Below are 17183 nucleotides of genomic sequence, written 5' to 3'. Positions count from 1 at the left end.
CCTCTTGCACACCCCCTACTGGGGATATGCCCGCAACCAAGGTACATGCCTTTGACCGGAATCGAACCCGGGACCCTTCAGTCCCCAAGCCAACGCTCTATCCATTGAGCCAAACCAGTCCCAGCAATTTTATTGATTTTTTTTTTTTACAGAGAGGATGAGAGAGGGATAGAGAGCTAAAAACATCAATGAGAGAAAAACATCAATCAGCTGCCTCCTGCACACCCCCTATTGGGGATGTGCCCACAACCAAGGTATATGTCCCCAGCTGGAATCGAACCTGGGACCCTTCAGTCTGCAGGCCAACACTCTATCCACTGAGCCAAACCAGTTAGGGCTCCTTTTTACTATTGCAATAACAACAAAAAAGAAACTTAGAGATAAACTTATCCAAGGAACTAAAAGAACTTGGAAAACTACAGGATGTTGAAAATAGAGATAGAGGAAGATATAAACAAGTAGAAGAAAATACTGTATTAGAATCAACATCATTAAAATGTATATACTACCCAAAACAATCCATAGATTCAGTGCAATCCCTATTAACATACCAATATCATATTTCACAGATCTAACACTCCAAAAATTTATATGAAACCAAAAAGACCCCAAATATCCACAGCAATCTTGAGAAAGAAGAACAAAGTTGGAGGAATCACAATACCAGATATCAAGTTATACTACAAAGTCAATGTACTCAAAACAGCCTAGCACTGCTTAGTCGGTGTAGCTCAGTGGTTGAGCATTGATCTATGAACCAGGAGATCACAATTTAATTCCCAGTCAGGGCACATGCGTGGGTTGTGGGCTCAATCCCCAGTGTAGTGCATGCAGGAGGCAGTCAATCATCTCTCTCATTACTGAATCTCTCTCTCCCTCACTCTTTCTCTATTAAATCAATCAAAATACATTTTAAAAAAAGCCTAGTATTGGCAAAAGAACAAGCATCTAGATCAATGGGACAGAAGAGAACCCAGAAATTGACTCAAGCCATTATACTCAATATTTGACAAAGGAGACAAGAGCATGCAATGGAATACAGACAGACTTCAACAAATGGTGCTGGGAAAATTGGACTGACACATGCAAAAAAAAACCACCTGAAACTAGACCACCAATTTACACCACACACACAGACACACACACACACACACACACACACACACACACACACAAAACCCTCAAAATGGATAAAAGACTTACATGTAAGTTTTTAAACAATCAAAATCCTAGAAGAAACCATAGGCACCAAAATCTCAAACATCTCTCATAGCAATATGTTTATCAATACATTTATTAGGATAAAGGAAACTAAAGAGAAAATATATAAATAGGACTATATCAAAATAAAGATCTTCTGCACAGCAAAAGAAACCATCAACAAAATGAAAAGACAACCCACTGCATGGTTTGTCAATGATTCATCCTATATAGGGTTAATTTCCAAAATATGTACGGAATTTAACAAAGGGAAGATAATCCAATTTAAAAATGGGCAAAGGACCTAAATTGATTCTGTATGTCCACTGTGGATTATTATAAAAGGCTAAGAGACATATGAAAAATTGCTCAAAGTCATTAATCATCAGTGAGATGCAAATTAAAACAAGTATGAAGTATCACTTAATATATACCTGTCAGAATGGCTATCATCAACAAATCAACAAATGGCCAAGTGTTGGCGAGGATATGGAGAGAAGGGAACACTAGTACACTGCTGGTGGGAATGAAAACTGGTACAGCCAATATGGAAAGCAGTATGGACTTTCCTCAAAAAATAAAAACTGGAAATCCAATTTGACCCTGTGACCCCACTTCTAGGAATATGTCCTAAGAATCCTAAAACACCAACCATAAAGAATACATGCACCCCTGTGTTTATAGCAGTGCGATTTTCAATAGCTAAGATTTAAAAACAGCCCAAGGTCCCATTAGCAGATGAGTGGATTAAAAAGGTGTAATACAGGAGCTCCAGTGGTGCAATCGGTTAGTGCATGGTACTTATAAAAAGGTGTAGTACATTTACACAATGAAATACTACACAGCTCTAAAAAAGTAATGCCAAGACTGGTTTGGCTCAATGGATAGAGCGTCGGCTTGGGGACTGAAGGGTCGATTCTGGTCAAGGGCATGTACTACCTTGGTTGCGGGCATATCCCCAGTAGGGGGTGTGCAAGAGGCAGCTGATCAATGACTCTCTCTCATCGATGTTTCTAACTCTCTAGCTCTCTCCCTTCCTCTCTGAAAAAATCAATTAAAAAACATTAAAAAAATAATAATTAATACAAAATAAAAAAGTAAGAACTCTTATATTTGCCACAGCACAGATGGACCTGAAGAGTATTATGCTAAGCAAAATAAGCCAGTCAGAGAAAGATAAGTATCATATGATTGCCGGGAGCCACTTCCAGCATGTCATAATTACAAGACTTTTATCAAAAGATTGATAAAACTTGGGAGCTCAACAAGGGCTAAATCACATATGTAATTACCTCTTGGAACAGCTGAAAAGGCACTTCCCCCAAACCTGAATAGGATGATTGTTTACTTCCAGATAGCTCAGGGCTTCTTAATCTACATGTTATTGCCTCCTGTTGGCCAAACACCTGAACAGCTGTAGGCTATTCCCCAATCTGACAAGGCCTCTGTTAACCCTAACCTTTGAAACTCTACCCTTCGAAGTGTATGTCTCCACCTTGTCTTAGGAAAAACTGTTAATAAAATGTCCTGAGATGAGGAGAATCTTTAGCTCCTTTAGCTAAAGCTCCCCTAACTCCCAATGCCTTTCAAAACTATATTTCGGCTCTGGGCTCTTTCTTAATCTACTCACAGCCTTTTTCCAGATCGCTGAACCCTTTGTAATGCTGGGACAAGAACCCCAGCACATGATCTAACTCATATGTGGAATCTAATGATCAAAATAAACTGATGAACAAAATAGATCCAGAGACATAGAAGCATGGGGGAGAGTGTGGGTAGTTGGAAAAAGATTAACTAAAAAACTTGTATGCATATATGCATAACCCAGGGACACAGACAAATGAAGGCCTGGGGTGGGGGACAGGAGTGGGTTAGAAGGGGTCATATGTAATACTTTCAGTAATAAAGATTAAAGAAATAAGTTCTAAGTCTAAGCTGAAGAACACATTCTTTTACAAAGAAGATTTGGAAAGAAAGGGTAACTTCAGATGTTGACCTTGTTTTATAAACATTCTAATATGAAAACACACACACACTGAATGTTTTTAAGAGCAATACTACCACACTGAATGTAGTATAAGGACAATGCTTCTGAAAGAATGGGTTGAGAAAAGTAAATTTTGGATGAAAGGTCAATGAAGTGAAGAGAGAAGGATTAGGGTGGTAGAACGGATGCCAAGTCAAGAGTCAGCTGGAACATACTGTATTTTTCAGACCATAAGACGCTCCGGACCATAAGACGCACCAGTTTTTAGAGAAGGGAAATGAAGAAAAAAAGATTCTGAAACAAATAGTGTCCTAAAATATTTTATGTGCATTAAAACCCAACATCACAGTCATAAACACATGTAATCAACCCTGTAAAGTAAACAGCAGCATTTAGAACCATTTTAGAGCCGGGCAAGCACACAGAGACCACACAGAGCTGGGCAAGTAAAAAAACTTTTTTTTTAAAGTATATGTGTAGGCTATATTTGGACCATAAGATGCAGGGACTTTTTACTCCCACTTCTGAGGGAAAAAAAAGTGCGTCTTATGGTCCGAAAAATACGGTAACTTAAAAAAAAGTTTTTCTTGATTTTAGAGAGAGAGGATGGGAGGAGAGAGAGGAATATCAATGAGAAACATTGATTGGCTACCTCCTGCACATCCCCTAATGGGGATTAATATTGCAAGCCATACATGTGCCCTGATTGGGAATAGATCCAATGACCTCTTGGTGCATGGGTTGATGATCAACCAATTGAACCACACCAACTGGGAGGGACAGAAGGTTGTTGTCTCACCCAATGGGGTGAATTTGTTCAAAGACAAATCTATTTAGAAAAATGGTTCTAGGTGGTGAGCTACAGGGACAAGAGCAGACCAAGGCTTTTGAGCTCTTCAGATAGCACCACTTTTCACCCTCCATGTAAAACACTCTATCTCCTGTGGCTCCTCAGCCTCCTGTGACCGATGTCACTTGGTCACTGGTGCCGACAGAATCCTGGCCAAGGTTCCCTACTCCTTTCCCTCCACACAGCCATGCAGAGCAAGCCTATCTTCTTCTGGGCTTTGATTATGGCCTACTTGCTTATGATTCCTAAGTTTGTTCAGTTCAGGCTGTCTGTGGAACCTCACACCTTAATTTTAACTGCCTCTGGTCATTCCCACACCACTGGTTCAGCCATGCACTGGTACATCCAACCCTCTTCCAACTCACATCTGCCCTTTCAGACCTGCTGCTCCTCCTCCTGGTTCCTCGGCTCTGAGAACAGCACAGTAGCCATTCAGTTATCCAGGTCAAATCTACATATCATCATTGACTTATCCTTTCTTCTTTCTATTCCTACCCGCCGCCCCCCGCCCCCCCCCCCACACACACACAAACACTAGTCAGTCATCTAGTTCATCCTTCCTAAAGTCAGTACTTATCAAGGGCATATGATTCATTGCTGGACTGTGAAAAGTACAGAAACCAAACTGAGATAAATGTTTGGGAAATTTTATTGCAACATGAGTAATATCATATTTTAAAATCCTACATAATAAAGAGGTAATATGCAAATTAACCCTCACGCCTTTGCATAAGATGGCCACCCCCATGTGGTCAAATATGGTTGCCACAAGATGGCCAGCAGGGGAGGGCAGTTTTGGGGGACCAGGCCTGCAGTGGACAGGGAGCCCAAACCAGTTTGCAATAAAGACTCTTTGTTATTGTATCGGATTCGACTGGCTCCCTGGTGGTCATTTGGAGACCCTGGAATCTGGGCATAACAACCATCATCTCTCCCTTCCTCTAATAAGCAGAGCAAGGAGAGCTCTCCAGGTATGAGTCCCTTACACAAGCAGTGCCAGGAAATATCTGCTTCCCGACTTAGATGTCCAAAGAGGGAGCCACCTCCTCTTGCCTGCTACCTTCCTACTCAAAGCAGCAGAAGAGAGATGAAACCTTTTCCTGTTGATTGTTCTGACCTATTCCTCAACTGTTCATTTGCCTGCTGATTCCGAGCTTGATACAGTCAGACAACACAAAAACTTACCTGTTTTCAGTAAGAACCTTCTGACTTTTCTGGATGCCAAGATATAGGCCAGATTACTGCTGAATCCTTATTTTGTTTGTGGCCCTGCCTCTTCACACCCACAGCCCTTTCACCTTCAAACAGGTTGGGTTTTGAATGAAACCCCCAGAAGAGCTGAAGTCAGCCCTGTCTCTCCAGGTGGCTGTTGACTTGGTTGTTGGTATGACTGGAACAAAAATTCTGGCTGAGATTTGCTCAAGGGAGTGTGTGTGTAGCCTGAGGGGGTGGTGGTGATGATTGGAGACTCACCACCCACTCAGAGACCTGGAGGTCAGGGAGGAGAACAAAACAACAGAAAAATCAATGCAATGCAAACACTCTGCCAGATATTTAGTGCCAGAGGCTAATCTCTGCTTCCCAGACTCAAGCACTTTTCTAACTGTAGGCTTGTGACTCCCGCAATAAAGGCGTCAGGCTCCAGTAGTTTCAAGGCACTCTTGGGACACTGTTTTTTTGTTAGTTTGACATGGATTTCTCAGGGGTCTGTGCTCAGCAGTGGGAGGGCTGCAAGAAGAAAGTTACATCTGAGCTGTGAGCACAGCTCTGCATTTCAGCTCTAAGCTAGAGAGGTGAAATTGAAACCCAGCTTCTCTTTAGAAACGAATTGTCCAATTTGGGGTAAGGGATAAGGCAGTACAGGGAGAATAAACCTGTTAAGCCATGTTGTATAGTACAGGACCTGTTGCCTGGCCAAGGATTTAGGAGAAAAATGGGGTCAGAAACCCATGTTCAAATTCCAGATCCCAAGTTAATAATAATGACCTCACTTTAGGCAAGCTTCTCAATTAAGTGTTTTTCTACATCACAAGGGGAATGACAAGGCAGCAGAGTAGAGTGGCTCATAGGCTTTGGGGTAAGACTGCTTTTGAGCTGATTTGAATTCGTTTACAATTTACAATCTGTGTACCAAACAAGTTACTTCTCTTTGCCTGCTTCCTTATATGTGAAATGAGATTTACACTTGGATGTAGAGCACTTAGAACAGTACCCACACATAAAAGGTGTTCTAATTTCCCCCCTAAATTTCCTGTGGGCAATGTGAAGCTACTATGGGATGGAGATCAGGGAATTAGAAGGCACAGTTCAGGTTTATGGCAGTAAAGTGGTTTGCACAGGCCAGGATTATTACAATAATCCAAGCAAGACATAAAACTGAGAATCTGTGTGCAGGAGGGAAGAGAGAAGATTTCTGTGAAGAATCAATAGGGCCTGGCATCTGGTTGAACATGCCAAGGACAATTACCAGGTATGAGACATGGATCAGCTGGAGCACTGGTATTGGTATTGGGTGAGGAGAGAAGAGGGAAGACAAGTTTGGCTGTTGACACGATTTTAAAGTGGCAGCTGCAAAAGAGGGAATAGCAATGTGTACAAGAAAGGGTGCTAGAGTGCTATCACCTCACACCAGCTAGTGTAGTAAAATAAAAACCCAGAAAACATGCTGCGGAGGATGAGGAAAAACTGGAACTCTGTGCATTTTTTTTTTCTTTCTGTGCATTGTTGATGGGAATGTACAACAGTGCAGCTACTGTGGAATGAATGGTACAGTGGCATGGCAGTTCCTAAAAAAAAAAATTAAAAAAAAAATTAAAGATAGGATTATATTACAGTCCAGTAACTCCACTTTAGGGCATTTACCCAGAATTGAAAGGAGGGTCTTACAAAGACATTTTATACCATGTTCATTAACATTATTGAAGGTAGCCCAAAGAGGAAAGAATCCAAATGTTCATTGATCAAAAGATAAATAAAAGGTGGTATGGTATATTTATACAGTGCATTATTCAGTCTCAAAAAGTAAGGATACTGTACTGCCGAAACCGGTTTGGCTCAGTGGTAGAGCATTGGTCTGCGAACTGAAAGGTGCCAGGTTTGATTCCGATCAAGGGCATGTACCTTGGTTGCGGGCACATCCCCAGTAGGGGGTGTGCAAGAGGCAGCTGGTCGATGTTTCTCTCTCATCGACGTTTCTAGCTCTCTATCTCTCTCCCTTCCTCTCTGTAAAAAATCAATAAAATATATTAAAAACACCTAAGGGGAAAAAATGACGCCAGGGAAACATCTGCTGGCCCGTTTACAGAGAACCCAGTGAGGGAGGGGAGAGTGAAAACGATTAATAGACTGGACACTCAGGAGGTAAGGTCCAATGGCATGCCTTCCAAAGGCAACTCTTGCCTAACAGTTTAATGAGAGAGGTCATTCCCTATCTTAGGAAGAGATTTCAGGGTGAAGGTTGGCTTCCAAACTGTACCCAGTTTTGAAACAGTTGACCAGTTTTGAAGCATCCATCTTATATAAAAACTGCTGTTTAAAATTTTAACCCTGCTATTTTGGCTTCTGTAAATGCTTGCTTAAATAATAAGGAAAATAAAATTACTCCCATTTCAGAGAGGCCATTAAACCTTCCCCAGATGAAGTTATCAGTGCTGGTGCCAGGCCACGTCTTTGGTTGAGGTCTCAAAGCCCCAGCACATAGGCGCTTTTTAAGAACTTGCAAAGGATGCCGAAACCGGTTTGGCTCAGTGGTAGAGCGTCCGTCTGAGGACTGAAAGGTCCCAGGTTCGATTCCGGTCAAGGGCATGTACATTGGTTGCGGGCACATCCCCAGTAGGGGGTGTGCAAGAGGCAGTTGGTCGATGTTTCTCTCTCATCGATGTTTCTAGCTCTCTATCTCTCCCTTCCTCCTCTCTGTAAAATATCAATTAAATATATTAAAAAAAAAAAAAAAGAACTTGCAAAGGAGACTGGAAAAAACCCATATTTGGGAGACAAAGAGGGTAAAAAGGTATAAATACAGGAAACTTTCAGTGCGACGGGACCCAGAATTTGAGACATTTTCCTCTGGGCCTGCACATAATAATAATAATAATAATAATAATAATAATAATAATAGGAACTCCATTTAAGGGTTGCTTGGTTCTTCTCTGGTTTTCTGTAACAGTTTTGGTACTGAGCAGATATTTCTGGCAATACCCAGGCACTCTGCTAAGAGCTAAATTCCTATTAAAAGTCAAGCCCTGCCTAAATCGGAATGGCTCAGTGGATAGAGCGTCGGCCTGAGGACTGAAGGGTCCTGGGTTCAATTCCAGTCAAAGGCATGTACTTTGATTGCGGGCACATCCCCAGTATGGGGTGTGCAAGAGGCAGCTGATCAATGTTTCTCTCTCATCGATGTTTCTAACTCTCTATCCCTTTCTCTTCTTCTCTGCAAAAAATCAATAAAATATATTTTTTTAAAAAGTCAAGCCCTACTATTAGCTAAAACTGTCAAAATTTAGCTTTTCATAAGGATTTCATGTTACAGAAGAGGTTTCAGTTGGGAATCTAAGTTAGCAATCAACTTTACACAAATTTTAAGGGTGTGATACTATTATGCAGAGAGAGGAATTGATGCTGACCATACCAGTGTCAGCATAGCAAAGAAAGCCAGGCCAAAGCAGTGCCCCACCCACCTTTCAACAACAGGAGAAAAGAGGCACAGTCAGTGAGACAAACAATCTGACCAGTACCATTTCAAATCTGGGGTTTACTAATGATTTTTTACTTTAAATTTTCTCTTGCTTCGAAAATTATGTGGCAATACAACTACAAAACTAGGAAATGAGATAGACATAATATTTTATAGGAAACATGTTTTTCAGGGGAGAATGAAATGGAACACAGCTTTAAAAATAGCAATAGGCCGAAACCGGTTTGGCTCAGTGGATAGAGCGTCGGTCTGCGGACTGAAAGATCCTGGGTTCGATTCTGATCAAGGGCATGTACCTTGGTTGCGGGCACATCTCCAGTAGAGGTTGTGCAAGAGGCAGCTGATCAATGATTCTCTTTCATCCTCTAACTCTTTATTCCTCTCTCTCTGTAAAAAAAAAAAAATCAATAAAATATATTAAAAAAATAAAAATAGCAAGAGGAGAAAAATCTGGAAAATAATGTGGAATAATTTGATACCAAACAAATGTAGGGCAAGATGGAAAGATCTGCCATTGCTCTAGGAGTGAATAGATTAAGAAATTGGTATTGCCTCTTTACTGAATGCAACTATTTTGCAAGGTGAATTATTTAAGGCTAACCAAGGCCAGGAATTTTGGTGTCTGAAGACTATCACTCTTCTCTTCCTCTCTCAATTCCCCTCCCATGGAAAGAAGAAATAAATAAAATGGATAGGTAGCAAAATACCTGCTTACTTAAATTGTAGCTCTCACTCTGACATTTGTAATTCAGATGGCTCCAGGCTAGAGCTGCCCACTATTAACCCATTATCAACTTTATTTACCAGGCCCTAGACTTTTAGAAGATCAAAATTAGTGCATTACAGGTGTGTTTAAGATGATGTATCAAGGCCTGGGAATGTTTGGGTAGTATGAGGGAGAGGAGTGCTGGTGAATGTATGACATTGTATAGAACTGCCAGCGTTTTATTACTGTTCTTAAGTTCTCTGGAGCACACGGAACTATCAACTGCACAGGGTCCACAGCTCCTATGCCAACCAATACCACTTACCTTAACTAAGTGAGGATAGGATGGGATGATTTAAAAACAGAACAAAACTTTATTGTTGAGTGTGTTACAGATATCCCCTTACCCCTGCTCCACCCAGATCCTGCCCCATTGCAGGCCTTCATCATCCTATTGTGACCATAGGTGATGCACATATGCATATGTCTTTTGGTTGATCTCTTCCCCGTCCCCTTCTCTCTGAGATTCAGGACTGTTCCATGTTTCCTTGCATCTGGTTCTATTTTATTTATTTTCTTTATTAGATTCTTTGTTCATTTATTTTGATTTTTAGATTGAGTTATGTATTCATTGACATTTTATTGTTTATATATTTTATTTTTCTTTTCTCTCTCTCTCCCCCCCCCCCCCCCCCCCTTTCTTCTTAAAGAATACCTTTCAACATTTCAAGTAATACTGGTTTGGTGGTGGACTCCTTTAGCTTTTTCTTGTATGTGATCTTTATCTGACCTTCCAATTAAAAAAAAATTTTTTTAATTGATTTCAGAGGAAGGGAGAGAGTAGATAGAAACATCGATGAGACAAAATCATGATTGGCTGCCTCCTGCACACTCCCCAATGGAGACCGAATCAGAAACCCAGGTATGTGCCCTGAACCATTGAACTCCTGGTTTATAGGTCAATGTTGAACTGCTGAGCAGTCAGTCAGTGTCTGGGGCCACCGGGCCAGAGCTATGAAGACAAGCTGCTGCGTATCAGGTCTTGCTGACACCAGCTACTGCTTGATTTTAGGAAAGTCTTTCAAGCCAGGACAGGCTATTCATATGGAAAAGCAGCTGTAAATAGTACGGATTGGACTGCAAATGAGATGGGGAGATGACCTCATGGAATCACCAGAGCAAGTGAATGTGAGCCAAATATGGCTGCCAGACAGCTCTGTGAGAGGAGGTGGTGGCCAGCACAGGAACAATGACTTCTGAAAACACCTGTCTGGGAGAAAGCTGCCCCCAAATTCTTGCCCTGATGACAAACAATCCAATTCCTCCATGTCCCTGATTTCCCCAAGCCACGTAAATTTGTGTTGGTCCTTTAAAAGGAACTGTCTGGGGTCTCCAGCAGTCTCATTGTCACACAGCCACAATTCCTATTTATGGAAACTTCTGAGCTCTAGAAACTTAGGCTGTATGGTGTGGGACTGGAACCCCTTACTCCTCACAGGCCTCTGCAGCCAAGGTATCCCTCCTGAGGAGAGGAGAGGAGGAAGCTACATGGGGGTGTTGGACCAGCCCATTCCATCTCTCCTACCAGTCTCAATGTGCTTTCTCCTTTACTTCTCTAGTTGTGGAACTTTCATTAAATCAGATTTCAGGTGGTTCTGAATGATGGTTCTTCTGTATTTTGGTTATAACTTTGATGTGGTTGTGGCAGGTGATGGAGTACTGACATTTGCCTATGCCACCATCTTGACTTTTTAAAGAAATTCTTACCTGAGGATATGTTCTTTTAAAAAAATATTTTTATTGATTTCAGAGCAGAAGGGAGAGGGAGGGAGAAAGAAACATCAATGATGAGAGAGAATAAATCAGCTGCTTCCTGCATGCCCTATACCGGGGATCGAGCCTACAACCTGGGCATGTGTCTGGACCAGTACTTGAATCGTGACCTCTTGGTTCATAGGTCAATGCTCAACCATTGAGCCATGCTGGCTGGGCCTGAGGATATGTTCTTATTGATTTCAGAGAGAGAAAGAGAGAAACATTAACCAATTACCTTCCATACACCTTCTGATCGAGAATCAAACCTGGAACTAGGGTATGTGCTCTGACCAGGAATCGAATTTGTGAACCTTTGGTACACAGAACTATGCACCAACCAAATGAGCCACACCAGTCAGGGCTGGGATGACATTTTCTTTTTTGTTAATCCTCAGTGGAAGATATTTTTTCCATTGATTTTTAGAAAGAGAGGGAGGGAGGCAAGAAGGGCAAAAAATAGAGACAGACATTGATTGGTTGCTTCCCACACATACCCTGACTGTGGGCTGTGGATCAAATTTGTAACCAAGGTGTGTGTCCTTGACTGGAAATTGAACACATGACTCCTTGGTGCAAGGGCTGACACTCTAACCACTGAACACCACCAGCCAGGACTGGGGTGGAATTTTTGAAGTAATGGCATTTGGAACCTACAATAAACCTGTTTTGATGGGAGTTTGCCCTGATAATAAAAGTGACACATGGACACACACAATTCACACATATCAGAGACTTGCTATTTTAAGAATGTACTTTATACAAAATAACCAGTTCATATGGAAATAAATCTACAGACCTCCAAAGATCAAAAAGCTTTTTAAAAAGTTCTTTCAAAAAATTAACCAACGCACAATATTGAACTATTGAGGTAAGTGTCTCTCTTAAACAGGGCATCAGCAGAGCACGACAAAATATACACAATATAAAAATAAATACCATTCCCCTTTCCAGTACTGGCCAGCAAAGTTCGGAGCCTTTGCAGCAGGCACAAAGAATCCCTGACGCTGTGTGCCACAGGCTAGTGGACACTGGCCTGGGCTCCCAGGAGCTGTGTGCAAGGCAGGACGATGAGGTGCCTGATCCCAGTTATGGAAAAGGGGTCCCACAAGCATCTGAATAGGGGCTCAGAATTTTCAGTAACTTATTAAATATCCATACCCGTTTCCAATCCCAATGCACAGGAAAATTAGTTGGTTATCAGGCATCTCTACATAAAGGTTCAGTAAATCTCTGGTGCAGAATTAAAGAGACTAGCCAGGAGGCAGCTTCTCCAAAAGTCTGTTTAACAAAGGTCCTACAAAACAGAGGATAAAGCTCATCCTGCAGACAAAGCTTGTGCACAGATTCATATGAGAGAAGACATGGCTCAGTGCTCCAAGGATGCATGGTAGATTCCAACCTACCAAAAAAGAAAAAGGGGGTCTGGTTTCTTCTCACACAGAAAGCATCAATCACAGTCTTGCTTCCCAAACAGGGATGTGAGCCTCTGCATGCTCAACCAAAATTCCAAGTATCTTCTCACCGTAGTGTTGAACAGAGTGCTGTCTGCAGAATACTGCACTGCAGAAAGCCCCAGGTTTGAACAGTCCTTCACTCTCATACACAGAACCAATTCTTACAACTAAACTCCATGCAGAATCCAGTAGTGGGGAGGGGAGAGCAAATGGACTGATAGACACAAAGGAGAGCAATAATGCTAGAAAACAAGGCCTTTCATTTCCTTAATAACAGTTTCTCTGAAAGCATATCAGGACTCTGACACTATGTAATTGTCCTTGCTTTGGGACTGCTGGATTAAGACTTCCTGTGAAGTTTCAAAGCACGTCTTAAGAGTAGTATTTTACGTACAGATTTGAAAGTCCATTAAAAAAAAGCAAGAAAAAAGTTCAACCAACAAAGGAATTTTGTGTTTTGGACAGTTGCAGTTAGTATAAATAACGATACAGCAGGTAAGTGCCACAGACACCAAATAGTTAGTCAGGACAAGCATTTCCAAGGTCTGAGGACTAGGCTAGGGCAAATTGACACTCACAAGCTGAGGTTTAACTGAACTAAAAGGTACAAACTACCACAAAAATAACCACAAAAAATGAAGATGAGCATGGAAAAGTTTGCCTTTTGAGGGCTGTTGGGCTCACTGTTAATAATAAGCTCATATAAACGATCAGAAGAACCAACCTAAGGAGAGATGGAGTGACTTCACATTTTATTTTTAAAAATTGGATGGAAGAAAAATATGAACAAGAATCTGCATATTTTATCCTTCCATATTCTCCAAATGCTTACCATAATAAATTTTAGCCAATACCTAATTTTTTTAATGAACAGACTCTGAGGGAGGGGGGGGGGGGGAAATCCAAACCAGAAATCTTAAAAAAAGGCTCTCCTTTTCATTCTGGATGTTTTATTTATTTTGGGTCTTGGGGAAATATTATCAACTCCAATAAAGGTTAGCCATTAATGTAAAATCAAATAGGTGTGAGACTCATCCTTCAGAATGCAGCTGACCTGAGGGACCACTGAGTGCCAGCACTCTGACAAGGCTGCAGTGATCCGGAGTGTAAGTCTCACCCTGAGAGCAGGACTTCTTAGGATCTTACACTCTACTGTCTAATATGCATTTCACCAGTTACATTATCACCATTCATTCCCTAATAGAGAAGATGGCAAATGCATCTGCTTAAGACACTTGGAAAGAGTGCCAGAGGAGAAAGAACAGGTGAGTAAAAAAAAAGCTTGCTAGGGGAATGTGTGGACGAGTAGCCTATTGTAGTCTATCACGGGCACTCCTGCAATCCTACAGCTCTTGATGTCTTCTAGAATATCTTCACTTCAAAGGCCAGTTAAAGCTCAGGATATACCAGACAGGGATGAAGTATATGTAACACACAATCAAATGCTACAGGATGTAGCAAGGCTGACATGTTTCTGTTGCCCCTTTTCACAGTGTGATAATATAATACAGTAGTTCAATTTCCTATCATCTGCCTTAATTATTTCACCACCTCTCTACACACCAAGGAAGATTAAGGATAAAAGAATTCACTGATTTTTTCCCTATACTGTTCACAGCTTCTAACAATAGGGGATAAAGGACTGGGAGTGAGAAGAAAGGGTTACCGTTACCTTAATCAGTATGTACACAGCTGCTCAAATGCAACCAGGGTGGAAAGAAAGGGTACATATCAGCCAATTATTGCTTCCACTCTTCTATCCATGCTCCAGGGAGTTCAGCACAAAACAGTCCCTACAGCGTTAGCATCAGGGAAGAGGACCTATGTATGGTTAGTGTGTTCCTAATTCAGGAAGGAGAAAAGGCCTCTCAAGTCAGCTTTAATGTAAAAAAGAGAAAGGCTGTCAGTGACAGAGTGCTCTGGGCCACAACCAGGTCTAAGCCAGAACTATGCTAGCTATAAAGACTAATTAGTCTGTCATTTCCTGCTTTTGCACACACACAGAAATAGAAGTAGTAATACTTCCACCATGCTATCTTCCACATTAACTAGCTTAAGGGCTGGTTGAAACCCACCCACAAACCTAATCTGCTCTTCCTGCAGAGAATGCTGACCTCTGCATTTCTCTAAACCAGATTTGCCCACAATATGTTTCTAACAAAAACTAGGATAAAATTAGAACAAAGCCTCCAGACTTATTCCACTTAAAAGCATGCCAAATTTAAAATTGAAGTCTGTTAGAGAAAAATTCATGTTGTCAGGCACCTGTGTTCTCTATTCAATTCAGTCTTGCCTGAGCCATGAGCCACACTGCCAGGTCAACAAGAATGCTTTTATTTGTGTGAATTTCCCTTATACTGGAGCTGTGTCTTGGGGTCCATGTGTATAACATAAATGTTTCCAATCTGTTTCTTTTCCTAAGGATAGCATATGTTTAACAAACTTTAAAAATGACAGTTTCACATTTCATCAAGGATGTTGGAGTGAAAAGTCCTATTGGCACTTCACAAATAAATTTATAAGTAAATAGGACAGATTAATATATGTGGGTAGCTTTTCCATTATCCTAAAGGCATGCTTAAAAATATGCTATTCTTAAAAAAAAAAAAATCTACTAATTTCAGGGCATTTTCCTTAGTTCTTTCTTTGTGGGATATTTATATAAGCCCTAACTTTGGTGGCATCTCAACTAAAATCAAATACAGAATGCTAAACAGGGAGAATCCAGTGTAATTCACTTCTAAAACTGTAATAAAGTAATTTAATACTGTAAAATTGTTTCCTATCACATATTCGACAAACATTCCCAAGAACATGTTCTTGATAGCTATTTTAAACCACCAATGACTTATTTTACATTTAAAATAAAGACTATATAGTGAAATATTACTAAATTCAAACTGTAAACCTATAAAATACATTTTCCCTATTCAAAACTGTGCAATTTCTTAATTGATACTAACATATACAAACCTGAGTAGTCACTTCCACAAAATGTGATTTGTGCCAGAAAGCTTTGTGTGATGCCTTCCAGATCACAGTCCCAGCAGGTCTGTGAAGAGGATAAATAATTGTCTCTTCTAAGAAGAAAATACTCCAGTGATCCCAATTCCAGAAATTGGTTTACAGCTCTGGTAGAGCTGGTGGCAAACCAGGAAGGGCACTGATCTCCCAGTCTAAGACCTGGGCCACCAGACAAAAGGGCAGCCTGTCTTCCCTTCTGGACAAAAACTTCTGGAAGGCCATGAGAGATTCTGCCTCCAAACTGAGAAACTGAACAGTTAAGGGGCAGTGGAATAAAACTGTCTGGGCTGATATATTCAGTGTGATGTGATTGTAAACAGATAAGGATCACTCCAGTGTGGTGTGCCCACCATAGTTAGGACTTCCATTTTTTCCAGATTCCTACCCATCTTCCCAGTTTATGTACATACATTCACCACCAACAACAAAAATTATTTTAAAAGGCAACGTGAAAATTCTGTAAACTGGACCCAGCTCCAAAGACAATACCATGAGTAGTTCCTTCCCCAAATATATACCTGAGTTTAGCTGCTCATGAAAGTTTACAAGCACCACTCGATTCCATGCTTATGTATGTCCCTCCCAAGTTTTAGATGATTTTCCTGAACAAGTCTCAGGACCTGGAAGCCATCACTAACTACAATTCATTTGTTCTTGACTACCAGCCATGCAAGAGAACCCTGACCACCAGGACTCTTGTAAGCTGTGTGTCAAATTATTTGAGCAGAGTGGTTCTAGCGGCATGGTTCCAGCTCCTGGATGGCATTAGGTGGTACATTGTGAGGGGGCGTGACAGGATGACAAGAATAAAGATGGGCGAGGATTGTTCCCCGAAATTCTCCGTGTTCCAGTATTCATGTGCAGCTTTCTGTTTTCTTAGGGGTTATTTCCTCCTTGGACTAGCTCTGGGAAAAGCAAAACAAGGATGTTTAAAACAAAATTTACATTTGTGATAATTGTTAAAAAAAAAAAAATATTGTAAATAAGCCAAAGACCTGTTCTTGTAATCTGGGAAAATGGCTGGATTTTGTTTCCCCATCCATTTTACTTCCAGAGGGGGCTCAGAAGTGCTAGACCTCCCACTCAAACCCTACCAGTATCTATAGACTTCTTGTACACCAGGAATGACAATGCTGCTGCTACTGACAACTACTCTGCGGAGGCCGAGGGAGACTATGAGTGAGAGAAGAATGCACGTGAAATCTCTTAGCACAGTGCCACGTACCGAAGCAGCACTATTATTTCAAAATCTGATTGCCTAGTCCCTCAAAAATCAAATAGGTAGAAAGGACAAAAAAGGCAAGGGATTATATCAAAATACATGCTGGTGGCCAGTTTGGAAAAATAAAGGTTAAATAATCTCCAAATAGCTGATTACATAAGTAAAGGAGAAAGGAACATGTGGCAGGAGTAGAGAAGCTACCCCCAGAGGCCTTCTCCTCATCTTTCCACTG

General features: G+C 41.1%; 2 protein-coding genes across 8 annotated transcripts in view; both read right to left on the bottom strand.

Moving 5' to 3' along the window:
- The window catches only part of SLC25A18 (solute carrier family 25 member 18), a 42170-nt gene extending 36681 nt beyond the window's left edge, over nucleotides 1-5489 (bottom strand). For 4 of the 5 annotated variants that reach the window (XM_045588541.1, XM_036455640.2, XM_045588543.1 and 1 more), the window contains exon 1: nucleotides 5223-5488. The gene's annotated coding sequence lies outside the window, so the exon portion shown is untranslated. Of the gene's footprint in view, nucleotides 1-5222 lie in introns of all 5 variants that reach the window. The other variant, XM_045588544.1, reaches the window with a different exon arrangement.
- A 6495-nt stretch (nucleotides 5490-11984) lies between these two features.
- The window catches only part of LOC118729257 (cat eye syndrome critical region protein 2), a 204106-nt gene continuing 198907 nt past the window's right edge, over nucleotides 11985-17183 (bottom strand). For all 3 annotated transcript variants that reach the window (XM_045588537.1, XM_045588539.1, XM_045588538.1), the window contains exon 18: nucleotides 11985-16634. In XM_045588537.1, the coding sequence (XP_045444493.1) occupies nucleotides 16629-16634 (6 nt within the window). In that variant the 3' untranslated portion in view covers nucleotides 11985-16628. The remainder of the gene's footprint in view (nucleotides 16635-17183) is intronic.

This window comes from Pipistrellus kuhlii, unplaced genomic scaffold (genome assembly GCF_014108245.1).
Source record: "Pipistrellus kuhlii isolate mPipKuh1 unplaced genomic scaffold, mPipKuh1.p scaffold_m20_p_3, whole genome shotgun sequence".
In the NCBI taxonomy this organism is placed as follows: Eukaryota; Metazoa; Chordata; class Mammalia; order Chiroptera; family Vespertilionidae; genus Pipistrellus; species Pipistrellus kuhlii.
This window is presented reverse-complemented; position numbering and strand designations above follow the sequence as displayed.